Source organism: Rhamphochromis longiceps, linkage group LG7 (assembly GCF_057381845.1).
Source record: "Rhamphochromis longiceps isolate RC_006_pf linkage group LG7, R_longiceps_female_GT1.1, whole genome shotgun sequence".
NCBI lineage: Eukaryota > Metazoa > Chordata > Actinopteri > Cichliformes > Cichlidae > Rhamphochromis > Rhamphochromis longiceps.
Genome location: NC_140563.1, coordinates 10,861,491 through 10,874,212, shown reverse-complemented (window position 1 = coordinate 10,874,212; position 12,722 = coordinate 10,861,491). Strand labels below are relative to the sequence as shown.

Below are 12,722 nucleotides of genomic sequence, written 5' to 3'. Positions count from 1 at the left end.
ATTTCTATCACAATAATACAACATAGAGAAAATGCACAAGTCCTCACACTATGACAAACAGTGAAAGCATTTTATTTTTCCATTAATAGCCAAAATAACCTAAATTACTATTCAGTTAATATTGATTCATTTCCCTTTAGTGTGCTGATCCAGTTGTTCCCAACCCTTTTTGCTTGTGAGCCGGTAATGTGAATCAATATCTTCTTGTGATCCATCATCGCAGGATGCATGTCTATAAACTGTGAGCAGTCAAAGACTGATTCTTTATTCTCTGACTCTCTCTTAAGGAGGTAAGAATCAGCTGTAATAGAAGTGAACGTTTTCCTATATTCCTCAGTGGTGACTAGCTCACACTTGACCAGTAACTGGTTTATCAATAGATTGTTCCTCCTATTCAATCGGTAAATTAAAATGTTATATATAAAGCATAAATGATCACCTCTTTGCGGTTAGCTCGCACTGTAGTGTTATATAAATGGAAGATTGTTTAGTTTAGTTTAGACATGCAGCCACTCTCATATTTGCCCTCCTTATAAGTCTTCTTGATGACCATCTGACAAAATATTCAGCAATTCTCCGCTCATGCATATTTACCAAACATCTGTCGATCTCTCCAGGCCTCCTTCTATTACTATGTGAGAAGTTTGAATGTTTCTTTTTATTTGTTGATGTTCATTACATGTTGTGTACTGAGATCTGAGGGACATATTTTGTCAAGTTTGCTCAGATTTGTTCCAGAGTATTGCATGAACAGACTGACACCACCACTTCACTTCCCTTTTCCCTTCAGAACTGTCTTAATTATTTGTGGCATAGCTTCAAAAAGGTGCTGGAAACATTCCTCTGAGATTTTGGTCCATATTGACATGACAGCATCACACGCCCGTTTCAGATTCGTTGGCTGCACATCCTCTATCAGATTGAGATCCGAGGACTCTGGAGACCATTGTCATGTTGAGTTTTGTGACATGGTACATTATCCTGCTGGAATGGTAAATGGCCTGCATTTGTATAGCGCTTTTCTAGTCCCTAAGGACCCCAAAGCGCTTCACACTACATTCAGTTATTCACCCATTCACACACACATTCACACACTGGCGATGGCAAGCTACATTGTAGCCACAGCTGCCCTGGGGCGCACTGACAGAGGCGAGGCTGCAGGACACTGGTGCCACCGAGCCCTCTGACCACCACCAGTAGGCAAACATGAGGTTAGTATCTTGCCCAAGGATATTTGGCATGCAGCCAGGAGGCAGCCTGGGATCGAACCACCGACCTTCTGATTAGTGGCTGACCTGCTCCATCCTATCCATTTTTGTGCCAGTGTGAACAATTGTCTCCATTTTCTGTTCCAAGCTGACAGGAGAGGAGTCTGGTGTGGTCTTCTGCTGCTATAAGCCTGTCCAGAGATGCTCTTCTGCATTCTCTGAGTTACTGATGCCTCTTGTAATAATCGTCTGACCTCTGATTACAACAAGGCATTTTTGTCATGGAATGTTTTCTCTTTTTCAGATCGTTTTCTGTTTTCTGACATAATCAGGCCAGTCTGCTACAAACAACCACGATGCTCAGGTTAAACTTCAGCAGGTTCTCTTGACCATGTTTACATGCATTAAATTGCTGCATTGTAATTGACTGATTAGATAATTACTAAAACCAATAAAGTAGCAGGTGAGTATGTGTATTGATTATGAAAAGAAACTACAGGTGAAGGCATGTTTTTTTTCATACGGAGGTCAATTTTGAAATTTTGGGTTATTTTATTTCCATAAGATGTCTTTTTCCAGACCAGTCATGAGAAAATGTCCAAAATACACAAACAGGCATTTTAAGACACTTTGTCTACATATTCATGGAAAATACTGTTTGGAATTTAGCAGCACCATTTCTTTATAATAATTTTTTTCTCATAGTCAAAACCAGAAACCTCCTTGAATGTGTGCGCATGACGTTGTGTGCTTGTTCACTCTTTCTTCCTCCCAGATAAGGCTTACTCTAATAATTTTTACACGAAGAGGACCAGTGCTAAACGGGACCAGGGAGAACAAAAAGCCCGCTCATGGTTAAATAATGACTGCATCACTAAATTTCCTCTTTGTTTTCTTTGATTGCTGTGAAAGCAACTATTCTGAGTACCGAGCTAAAAGTCACAGATAGGGCCAGAGACGCTCGCTCTTATCATTAAATGAGATAAAGTTAGCGAAAATAGATGGAAAAAGAGAGCGTGGGACCAGAGGAAAGAGTGCGATAGGAAAATAGAGAGGAAACAGGAAGGTTGAGACTGTGTGTTGGGGTGTGCATGCTGGAGGCTGTCTATATCAAAAACTCTATTAAAACACTGCCATGCCCCAGTACTGCATCAGAATACATTAGAGTACATTAGAATACATTAGAGGATTTAAAAGCAAGAGTCAGCTATTAATGCATCTGGACAGCAAAAGCCTCTGTAATGATATGGGCACCCTCTCTTCCTCTCGTACACGCTCGCAAACATAGACTCCTGCCTTTGCTTTTGTGTGACAAGGTGGCAAGATTTGAACATCTGTCAAAACGCATTGCTCACAGTCCCACGGAGACCTAAAGTACTGTACAGCCAGGGGAGAACTCGCTCACACGCGAAAAGGCTGAGTAAAGGAGAAAAGGCACACCAGTTTAAGCTAGAGGCAGATCTCGTAGCATCTCTTGGGAGGTTTGTGTGTTCTGATGGATTCAGCGAACATCAGCGCGTAGACGTGGGTGCAGGTTAGCAGCCACCGAGAGCACAAAACTTTGTGTAACGATGATAATAATGAGCTACGGTGTTACACATCTCCGCTACATCTCATCATCATCTCAGCTGGCTGTCCACTGCCGCTGTGCCATTAGCCCATCCAATCAGGGATATGTGGGTGTAGGAGTAAAGTCATCAGATCAGAGAGAAGAGAGGGATTCCAGACAGACAGATGGTGATATTAATAAAAGCAGAATAAGTGAGAGACTTGATAAGGAGGGATGAGATAGAAATAATTGCAGTGAGCTGATTAGAAGAGTCTTCCAACAGACAGAAAAATAATGAGAAGAAATAAACAACACAGGGAGGAAAACTACGCCATAGCAGATGAAGAGACTGGAGGAAAAGAAATAGACCGGGAACAACTGGATTTAGAAACAGAGCACAGAGGATTAGAAGATGGGAGACATTCGGGAGGAGGGTGGAAAAACAATAATCATTGAGAAACATGACAAAATCAGCTTTTCACAGTTTTAACGGCTCATTCAAAAATCCAAGTGAAATGTCATGCATTCCCACACATCCTCATACACAATACTTTCTACATACTCACAAACAACTCACATCACAAACAGACAGCACTGCCCACGCACAGTCACACGGTAAAAGTCACTACAGTAGATTCTCCAGTTACTATGGTAGTGGCGAGGGTTGCGTCAGAGTTGCCATAGGCGCTTTCATAGTGGGAATATCAGTTCGGTTACCCACACTTCCCATTTATATGCCTATGAATATGTGAGTTACCCTTGAGGCTGTCAGAGGTGTAGTTTAGTCACAGAACATTTAACTATCTTTATGAAATCCATGCACAATAGGTCTATAAATGCACCAATTCACACTCACATGTGGTTCAATAAAGAGCAAGCAGGCTATCAGGCATGCTTAAAGGCCTGGGTGTTGAAATGGCTCAGCTGGCACTAATGCACAGAGTGTATGTATGCAGACTGGATGTTTTACATTGTTGCAAGAGCACACTGTGAGAGAAAAAAAAAAGTCCATTAAAGTATCTTTGGCTTACCTGGACGAGCTAGTGGTCTCAGTCTCTGGATGCTCAGGGGCGGGGCAGCAAAACTGATGCAGCACAGTCTCGCTCCTGCAGCAGAAGAGACAGGTGAGGAAAGCAGTGGGGTGGATAGACTTGAAGGGAAAGCATGTCTTTCAGGTTGTTATTGGTTCAGTTGTTGGATTGCCTTGTGCTAATACGCTTCTCTGCGCCCATTCCCGACATCACAAAAGATCCTGAAGAAGTGCTTCTTGGATGCTGGATTATTGTAACATTGCATTACACAACTTGCCACTGATCCCGGGGTAAATACCCTATGTAGGTCAATTCAAGGCTGAGAAAGCTTAGATAGAGTGGGAGCACTTATGTGTTTGTGTATCCGGATGTGCTCGTCCTCTCCCCTCCTCTCCAATTCAGCAGATCAGTGGTGATTTAGCAGAATTCCCCTAACCCAATCTGGACAGATGGTTATTCTGGCTCTGCTTCCTGTGTTTTTCTTAAGTTCTCATTTTCATTTCTCTCTCATACATTTTGCATTTACATTCATATTTTAAGCACTTTGCTAGTCCTTTTATCTGGGGCAGATTACAACCGAGGAGAACAACAGACAAAAAAATCCCATGCATCACGTGGAAGCTGTTGCCGTTCGACCTTTTCACCTTCCGAATGCTGGACACCTTCCACTACCAGAGGCTTGAAAATTAGCATGATCATCACTGTCCATCCAGCTAAGTTTTTGTGAGGTCTTGGTGTAGTATTGGTCTTTTCATGCTGAGCTGAAAGGATTCGGCTGACAGTGAATTTCTTGGCTACGCTACAGCAAGTCTTCTGACCTGGGCGCAGCATATTGCTCATGACACAGACCCACAGTGACAGGCAGTCAGAGTCAGTGCAAGACTAGGAATGACAGTCTGAGCTATAAAAAGCTATCGTTTCACAGCAACTTCCACAGACTTAAAGGGACACTGTGGGGTTTTTTGTCTTCATTTTTTTAAAAGATGCATGGCAAAAATTATTCATATTTATTTGGTATGAATAATACTGCTTCATCTGTTGTAACACCTAAGCCCCCCAGTGACACCTCTGACACAAAGAACTGCTTTTTGTGGAATTTATAGACTAGTTATTATACCTGGATTCATCTTTTTTGGGTTTTGTTTTGCAGGTTTTGCAGTAATTTTCACACTCTTCTGTTAACAGCTTGATCCCAGGAGGTTCAAAAAATTTCCAAAACAATCATGTTAGATCTGAATATTAATTTTTCCATTGTAGTTGTTGTCTTTGTTGTGCCGTTGATCCGCTTTAAACATCAGGTAAAGCGGGGCAAAAAAGGGAATATATCAAGCTAAGAGGACTTTCTGAAATCACTGGAGCTAAAAACATAAACTGCTCTGTCATACATCTGAAACAAGTAATTTTCAAACATGCTTGTCAAAGAATATTCCCTTTCCCCCCTTTTTTTTAGTACGCAGATAGATGTTTAATAAACAGTAACACGGTCCCCCTCTAGTTTTCCTGCAGGTTAAAACAAGTCTACACACTTGAATAAATCTTACTTTTTAACAGCTGATCTACTCTATATAGCCACAAACCTTTTTGTAGTTTGAGACGTTTCCATGTTTTTAAAGTAATTTGATCTGCTTTTTATTAATTTTACACTTGATGAGGTTTTGATGCTGTAAATTGTCATTTAAAAAGCCAATTTCTTAGTATTTCTTAATCTTAGTAAGCACTCAAAATGCTTTGCATTAAAAATCTGATTCAAATCTGTTTATACTGTAGACTGTATTATTCTGCGGGTACGATGCTTTATCAGTTATGGATGTAAACGGGTCGTATGTGGGATTTAGTGTCTTGCTCAAAGGCTCTTCAGTGCGTGAACTGGAGGAGCCAGGAATCGATCGCTGGCTCAACAACTGAAGGAGTTTAAACATCCCCGTAAGCCTGTAAACTACATTCACTGTGCCATTCACCGTCTATTTTGGTTTTGGATGAGATGATGCCAAAATATACTTTGTCTAATGCACATCTGACTGACAGGTGAGCAGAAAAATGAAATTGTGTGAATATAAAAGAGTGTCTTTACACTAAATTGCAGGGTGAAACTATTTCTGAGGCCACAACCTCGATGAAATGGAGAGCCATATGACTGATACTGTTACCACATCAGCAATTGAAAGAAAACATGGAACACTTTTTACATTTTGGAAAGTAAATTAATTCGCTTTCATCAAGTTTAGAAGAGGAGACGCACAGCACGAAGCCACATCTCGAGAAGAGTTTAAAGTTACGACTAGATTGCAGAGGGGTTGCTGACCATGGTATTTTTTTGTCCCAGACTACTTGCTTTGAGTCCAGTGAATTAATTAATCTGGCCGAGAAATACTACAGTGTAAAACTACAAATTTTCTTGCTTGCACTTTGGGGTTTGCACAGATTAAATAAAGCAATATGACATTTTAATTTAGGAACTTTAAAATATGCAGGGGGGTGGGTTTGCTTTTTCACTTTTATTTTTCATCTACTCCTGCTAGGCTATAGCTTCGTGTTTAACGTATCAAAATGATGAGATAAAGATCATTCATCCTCTAACTCTCCAAAGGAAAGCAAATACAATATAGCCTATTTTTAACTATACTGGTTTAAATAGGAGCTGACTGTTCAGGCAGTTGTTGTAAGACCTCAACTCCCAAAGTCAACTCCAGTTTGTCCATCATGATGAGAGTTGGAAGTTTTTGTCAGGCTAATATAAAACAGTTCAGCTCTGCTCAGTTTTATTTGGTCATACAGGGAAGAAGAGGCCAGCCTGAGCAGACACACATAGGCTACTCATATACACACTCGCACACAAACACTCAGCGGGTCCATCTGTCTGTACAAGGCACACACGTAACGGCCATTCGTCTGCAACAACACTTACAAAGAGAACAGGTGAATATTTTAACAGGACATGCCTCCTGCTGTTGGCCTATGTTCTCTCTGGCTCTCTCTCTTTCTCTCTGTGAGCTCTGTCCTCTCTCTTGCACCTCCCCTCTCCTCTTCCCTGTTTTGTAAGAGCACTTAAAACGCAATGCCTTTCATCAGCCAGTACCCAGTACAAAGTGTAAGGCGAGAGGAGCGATGGAGGAGGGTTGGCATGCAACAAGATCAGCTCCATTTGGACTCAAAAACATTACCAGTTCTTTGTATGCACATTTCATGCCGCCACAGGATAGCAAAGTGTTGTTCAGCCTTTGCATTTGTTTGCCAGACGGATAGATCGTGGAGACAGCTCTTTTTTTCTGTGTGTGTTTTACTCTCTCTTTGTACCTGTCTCAATTATTGTACAATGAATGTGCTTCTCTTTGCCTCCTCTTCCTCTTTTAACCACCCTCCCATCTCTCTCAACTCCCCTCTCTTTCAGCGGTCCATTCACAGTGTCAGCCTCAAGCTCCTTCCTCTAGACACCTCCAAGGGCTCCATCAAAGACAACAACTGGGCATGCATGTCTCTCTTTCTCTTTATATCTCTCTGCCTTTCCCTCTCCTGAGAATGGCTGATTACTGTTCGCTCCATGGGCTAAGTGGGGCAGATAGAAGGCTCAGCTGGAAAGAAAGACTGAGAATGAGTGGAGGAGAGGATCCTGCCTCTCCCCCATAGGCATATCCATTGGTTTCTGCAACAATGACAATGCAAACATAAATACACTCACAGCCAACCCAATGTAGAACTCTAGTCCACATGTCTCTGTTTGTCACAAAAGTCGATAGTGAGTTAAAATAAATCTTCAAATTAACTGATAGAGTGGGATGTGTGAACGAAGGCATGCCAGCACATATGCATATGCACAATCACACAACTTATACAGGTTAATTAGCTGGCAACAGGACTAATGGAGCAGAGATCTGATTTCCAGTTAGCTGCAGACAGGATGGAGCAGGGAGGTGAAAAGCTTTTCTCCTCCTCTCCTGCTTGGCTTGCCAAAAGCAAAAGTAGACATTAGGTGTTAGGCTACTGGTCTAATCCAAAAGACTTAAAATCACTGAGGGAGCAGAGGCGTAAGGTTGCATTCAAGGACATACATCAGTACCCACAGGAGCAAGAGGGCTATTTAGCCAACTGCTCTGCAGCAGCCTGCTCATCTGGGGGATGTTCTGCTCCAAGCTCTGAGCTCTTTTAATAACAAAAAATTATTGTTATTGTAATTTCTTCCCCTCTTCTTAATTATAATTAAGAATCTGTGTAATACTGTTTCTTGAGCAATAAATTGTCGTTGCAGAGTAAGACGTTCAGGAACAACTTGGGGTCAACGCAGTGCAACAGGGTCCAGAGGAGCAACAGGGACTCTGCACACACACACTCGTGCACATGGAGCTGCGACTGTAAGATGCATGATCATGTGCACTTTTGGATTAATATCACTAATGTTAATATGTGCTCCTCTGCACCTCTCATCACAACTTCATTCTGTGTTGCTCCCCTCAGTGGGGGTGGAGTCCCAGAGAGACCAATAAGGGCTCCTGCTGATAGAAAACTTATGAACAGAAAGAACACCACACACACTCTGGCAAAGAGAGAAACATGGGTCTTCCCTCATTAGGGTGATATTCTGTGAAGCTCTGGTGACAAGCAGGAGGCGGTACTGTGTGTGTGTGTGTGTGTGTGTGTGTGTGTGTGTGTGTGTGTGTGTGTGTGTGTGTGTGTGTGTGTGTGGTTTGTGGTGTGTAGCTGTGTATCTCATCTACCAGGGGAACATCAGAGGAATTGAGATCCCGTGGGAGCTTGTAGATCCCTGGTGGTAATTGACAAGGAAAGCCAGCAAACACGGACAGCGGCTCGAGGTGTGTCATCGTCACACGTGAAGCTGCTTCTGTCTCCTGCTGACTCTGACCGCTGCTCTGAGTGTGTTTCTCGCTCACACACGCGCGCCCGCGCACGAACACACGTACAGGCCTCCAGCTGTTTGTTATGTAATGATCCAGTGATCGTGATCCAGTTTCTCATTTAAATAATCCACCTCTTCCTCTCCTGGCACGGTCCTTGGTCGGCACACACATACACAGAGCTGAAAATTGGAAATTTGCAAGCGCCCTCTTCTTTAATTAAACGCCTCTCAATCTGCAGAGCACGCGCACGCACACGTGGATGCGCCTAATTACACAGTTTCAGACAAAAGCTGGATTCGACAACAGGCTAGCCCGTAATATGGAAGATATGAAATTTGTTTTGGCTTGAAGTTGATACAGCCGAATAAGTCAGGTTAACGCGAGAGGTTTGAAATTATGGGCTATAGAGCTACTTTTTGAAAAGCCACTAGGCTATGTATATAGGCATCTGGAGCGTTTTGGCGCACACGCATACATGCAAACAATCAAAGGCTCTAATATTTTCTACTCACTCGGATTTCCTGGCCAGGGCCAGAGACCGACAAAGGGTTGTCGGGGTCATCGGAACCAAAGAGCGGCAGCTGTGGCAACTTCCACCGTTTTCGGACTCACTTTCAACCGGCGAAATTGTGGATGGCTCGGCTGGGACCAGCTGCATGTCTCCTGGGTCCATAGGTTGGGTGGGCGAGGACTGGACAGCCGGAGCCGCCTCGACTTGTGCTGGTGAAGCCGCATCTGGCAAAGACCCCGGACTAGTCTTGAGCGGGGGGTCCTGGGGATGGTGGTGGTGATGATGAAGGCAGCTGGGGTCGGGGTGGTGATGGTGGTGATGGTGGTGATAAGGATGCTGTTGTTGTATCCTGACGTCCCGCAGGTGTCTGTTCTCGCCGATCAGCTCATCTACCCTCCGGTCCAGCTCTTCTATTCTTGCACGCTGGGTCTGGATGAGACTCTGCTGATTCTGGACGATGGTGGTAAGCTCCCGCAGGTACAGAATCGCCTGCACCGGGTTTTCTAGCAGGCTGGAGCTCATCATACGCTACCCACAGCAAGAGGAAGGAAGAGAAAGAGAGAGAGGGGGGAAAGAACCTGGACGCGCGGATGGAGGACAGAGGAGATGCAAAACAGCCTATTTGTGAGTGCGGATGAGAAGGTGGCGTGGGATGTCCTTCCGCTCTCCTCTCCTTGATTCTGTTCGGCTGTGGATGAGGCTACGCCGACCAAGTCAGTCTCCACTTCTCCAGTCGTTTACTCCCTCCCTCACTCTCTCTCACTCGCTCTCGCTCTCTCTCAAACACACACATACACTGCGCTGAGTGGTGCTGATGAGAGCAGCCAGCTCCAGATGTGACAGCAGGGAGGAGGGGAGGTGCTCGAGGATGGATGCGTCACTGCACGCACAGACACGAGCACGGTCCTAGCACGCGCCCTATAGGTAGCTACAAGGAGTTCTACGGAGCATCTTTAGTTTGTGGACTAGTATGTGAAGCTGATTTATTGCACACAAAATCCTTTTTTCTTTTAAATCTAAGAATTTGGTTAAACAATCGCAAGGCGGTGTATTTGTGTAGCATGTGCATCTTACGATGCATCTTGCCCCTGAGCTTTGTATGTAATTTAAAGGCCCATAAAAACTAAGTTAAAACTATAAATGCTCCAGAATGTGAAATTAGTTCGTACGAAATTGTCTATATAGAAATAAACAATACGGAACAAAAAAAAAAGGGGGGGGGGGATGTATTACATGCAAAGACAATTGAACGTCTCATGGTGCCTTGACCTAAACACTCATTCACAAAAGTCAAATAATACAAAACTTAGAGACTTTTATATTATTGTTTGCTTATTTATGTTTGCGTTGCCTATACTTTTTTTTTTTTTGGCCTGTCCCGTTTGTCTCTTTGCCATCAGAATTGTTGTCTAAAGGCGAAGAAAGATGCCCAACGGATTTACTTTGCCAAATGGACCATCCCAGCCTTGCCGTAATGGTCTATTTGATTCACCTTTTATTGTTTATTTTATTTTATTTTCACTTGCTAAATATGGGACAGACTTGACTGGGGAAAAGAAAGGGGAGAAAAAAAGAGGGAAAGAAAAACAGCGGGGAAGAGGGACGGGGATAAAGGGCAAAAAACAAAAACCAACAAATTAAGCAGACAAAAAATACATGTATCAATCACCTGGATCACCTGTTGAGAAAGAAAAAAGAGAAAACAAGCAGAAGAAAAAAAAAGAGCAACATAATAAACAACATCACGATGATCTATGGGAATATAACAGTAAATACTAAATATTAAACATTATTGTGCAGCACGTAAGATCGACAGCACACAGTGTGCTTTGAGGTAGGAGCCAAAAAGGGTGTAGTTTGTGTGTGAGCATCCGTGTGTACACCTGTGAGCATGGTCGCGCTTGTTTTTAAAAGGTTCCTTCATGTAATGAAGTGCAAGAGGGTGTGGGGGGCCACAGCCCCGTCCTCCAGGGCATGAAGCAGGTATGGAAGAGATCAAAACTCCAGACATCCAGAGGCCCTCAGAACACAAGAGACCAAGGAAGACCAACAGAGGGGCAGCCAGAAGCCGGGGGGGGGGGGGTTTGCAGTGACGCGCCCGTGAGCTCCGTCGGCAGCCAGCTGTGCCAGAGTGACCGAGCCCCAGGCCGAGAGGCTGAGGGCACCCCAGGCTCCAGGCCCCGACAAGCAGCCACCAAGAAGTGAGGTTCTTTGTGTCCTGGACGCCCACCCCCGGACACAAAGAACCACCAACGCACCGATGTCTGAGGGCGTCTGCCACTGGCAGGGGAAGTGGTGGGGGGAGATAGGCCTCCATACCTTGGAGGGCCTGAGATGTCCCCAGAGAGGTGGCGTCTGATACCCAACCTGACATATAGACACAGCCATACAGGCACACACAGATACAGACATCCATTCCCACCCTCATGCTCTCATATGCAATTACTCAACACTCATCCAACGTGGAGACAGACATAGGTACCCTTGCCCCTGGAGGGGGAAACTGCACCCAGACCCAGGTAGTGTTACCCTTTTCCCTGGGGTGGAGAGAAGCAGACTGCCCCGACTCGGCAGCAGCAGGGAGGCCCCACATTCCAGACCCCAATCAGACGGCCAACTCCTCCTCCCACCCCATCATCCACTCATCTTCCAGACTACACAGGATAATAGACGCCCAGGCTGAGATCTTCCTCCACCTCTCCTGTATCTCCCCCTCCTGCAGAGTGAGTTCCTGAAGAGAGGAGACCTCCTGCAAGATGTAACAGCCTCCCCCACCAGTTGAAGAGCCCCCCAGGTGGCTCGATGCACTGGCCCCCATACACCCACCCGCCCACAACCCCAGCAACACACCAACCAGGACCCAAGCCCTCAAGGCCCAGCCAGGGCCCCAGCCCAAAGACGGAGCACCCCCAGAACCCCACGCCCGTCCCGGACCCACCCAGGGACAGCCAGGCTACCAGTCAGTAACCCGCGTCCATCAGCACAGACCCTCCCCTAGCCCCGCTGCACGCAACCACGAGGAAACCGTCACCTAAGAGCCAACAGAGCCCTTAATAGGCCATGACCGCAACCCCGGGTTGAGCCCTCCAAGGAAGATGCTCCTGGGGAATCCCCCGACGCCCCAAGCCTATCCCTGCCCCCACACCAATCACAACAGCAAAGGTGGGACCAAACTATGACCCCCCACCCCCACTAGGTGATGGAGCTGATCAAAGGAGCCTAGAGTAATTGATCTGATGTGGTGGCAGAGGCTGTATCAAGACTAATGTAATCTAATAGATCATTTCTATATTATTATTAAGATTATTTTTATTTTTCCAGTTCATGAGGACTGTTTTCTTGGCTATGCATAGGGCAGTGAAAACCATATGGGCTATATTCTTTTCTGTAGTGACATTATCTAAGCTGCCCAACAAACTCACTAAAGGGGAAGTTGGAATGTTACATTTCAGACACTTCGATAAGTCTTCACATATCTCGCGCCAAAACTTCTGAACTGGTGGACAGAACCAAAGAGCATGGATATAATTGTCCGGTGAATTGGTTTGGCAGTGTGAGCAGTTGTTGGTAGAC

At 44.8% G+C, this 12,722-nt stretch overlaps 1 protein-coding gene across 1 annotated transcript in view; it reads right to left on the bottom strand.

Moving 5' to 3' along the window:
• The window catches only part of iqsec3b (IQ motif and Sec7 domain ArfGEF 3b), a 32,785-nt gene extending 22,903 nt beyond the window's left edge, over positions 1 to 9,882 (bottom strand). The window contains exons 1-2 of the mRNA XM_085411059.1: positions 9,151 to 9,882; positions 3,789 to 3,863 (exon numbers count right to left, since the gene is read on the bottom strand). Of these exons, the coding sequence (XP_085267185.1) occupies positions 3,789 to 3,863; positions 9,151 to 9,674 (599 nt within the window). The 5' untranslated portion in view covers positions 9,675 to 9,882. The remainder of the gene's footprint in view (positions 1 to 3,788; positions 3,864 to 9,150) is intronic.
• Positions 9,883 to 12,722: the final 2,840 nt, after the last annotated feature.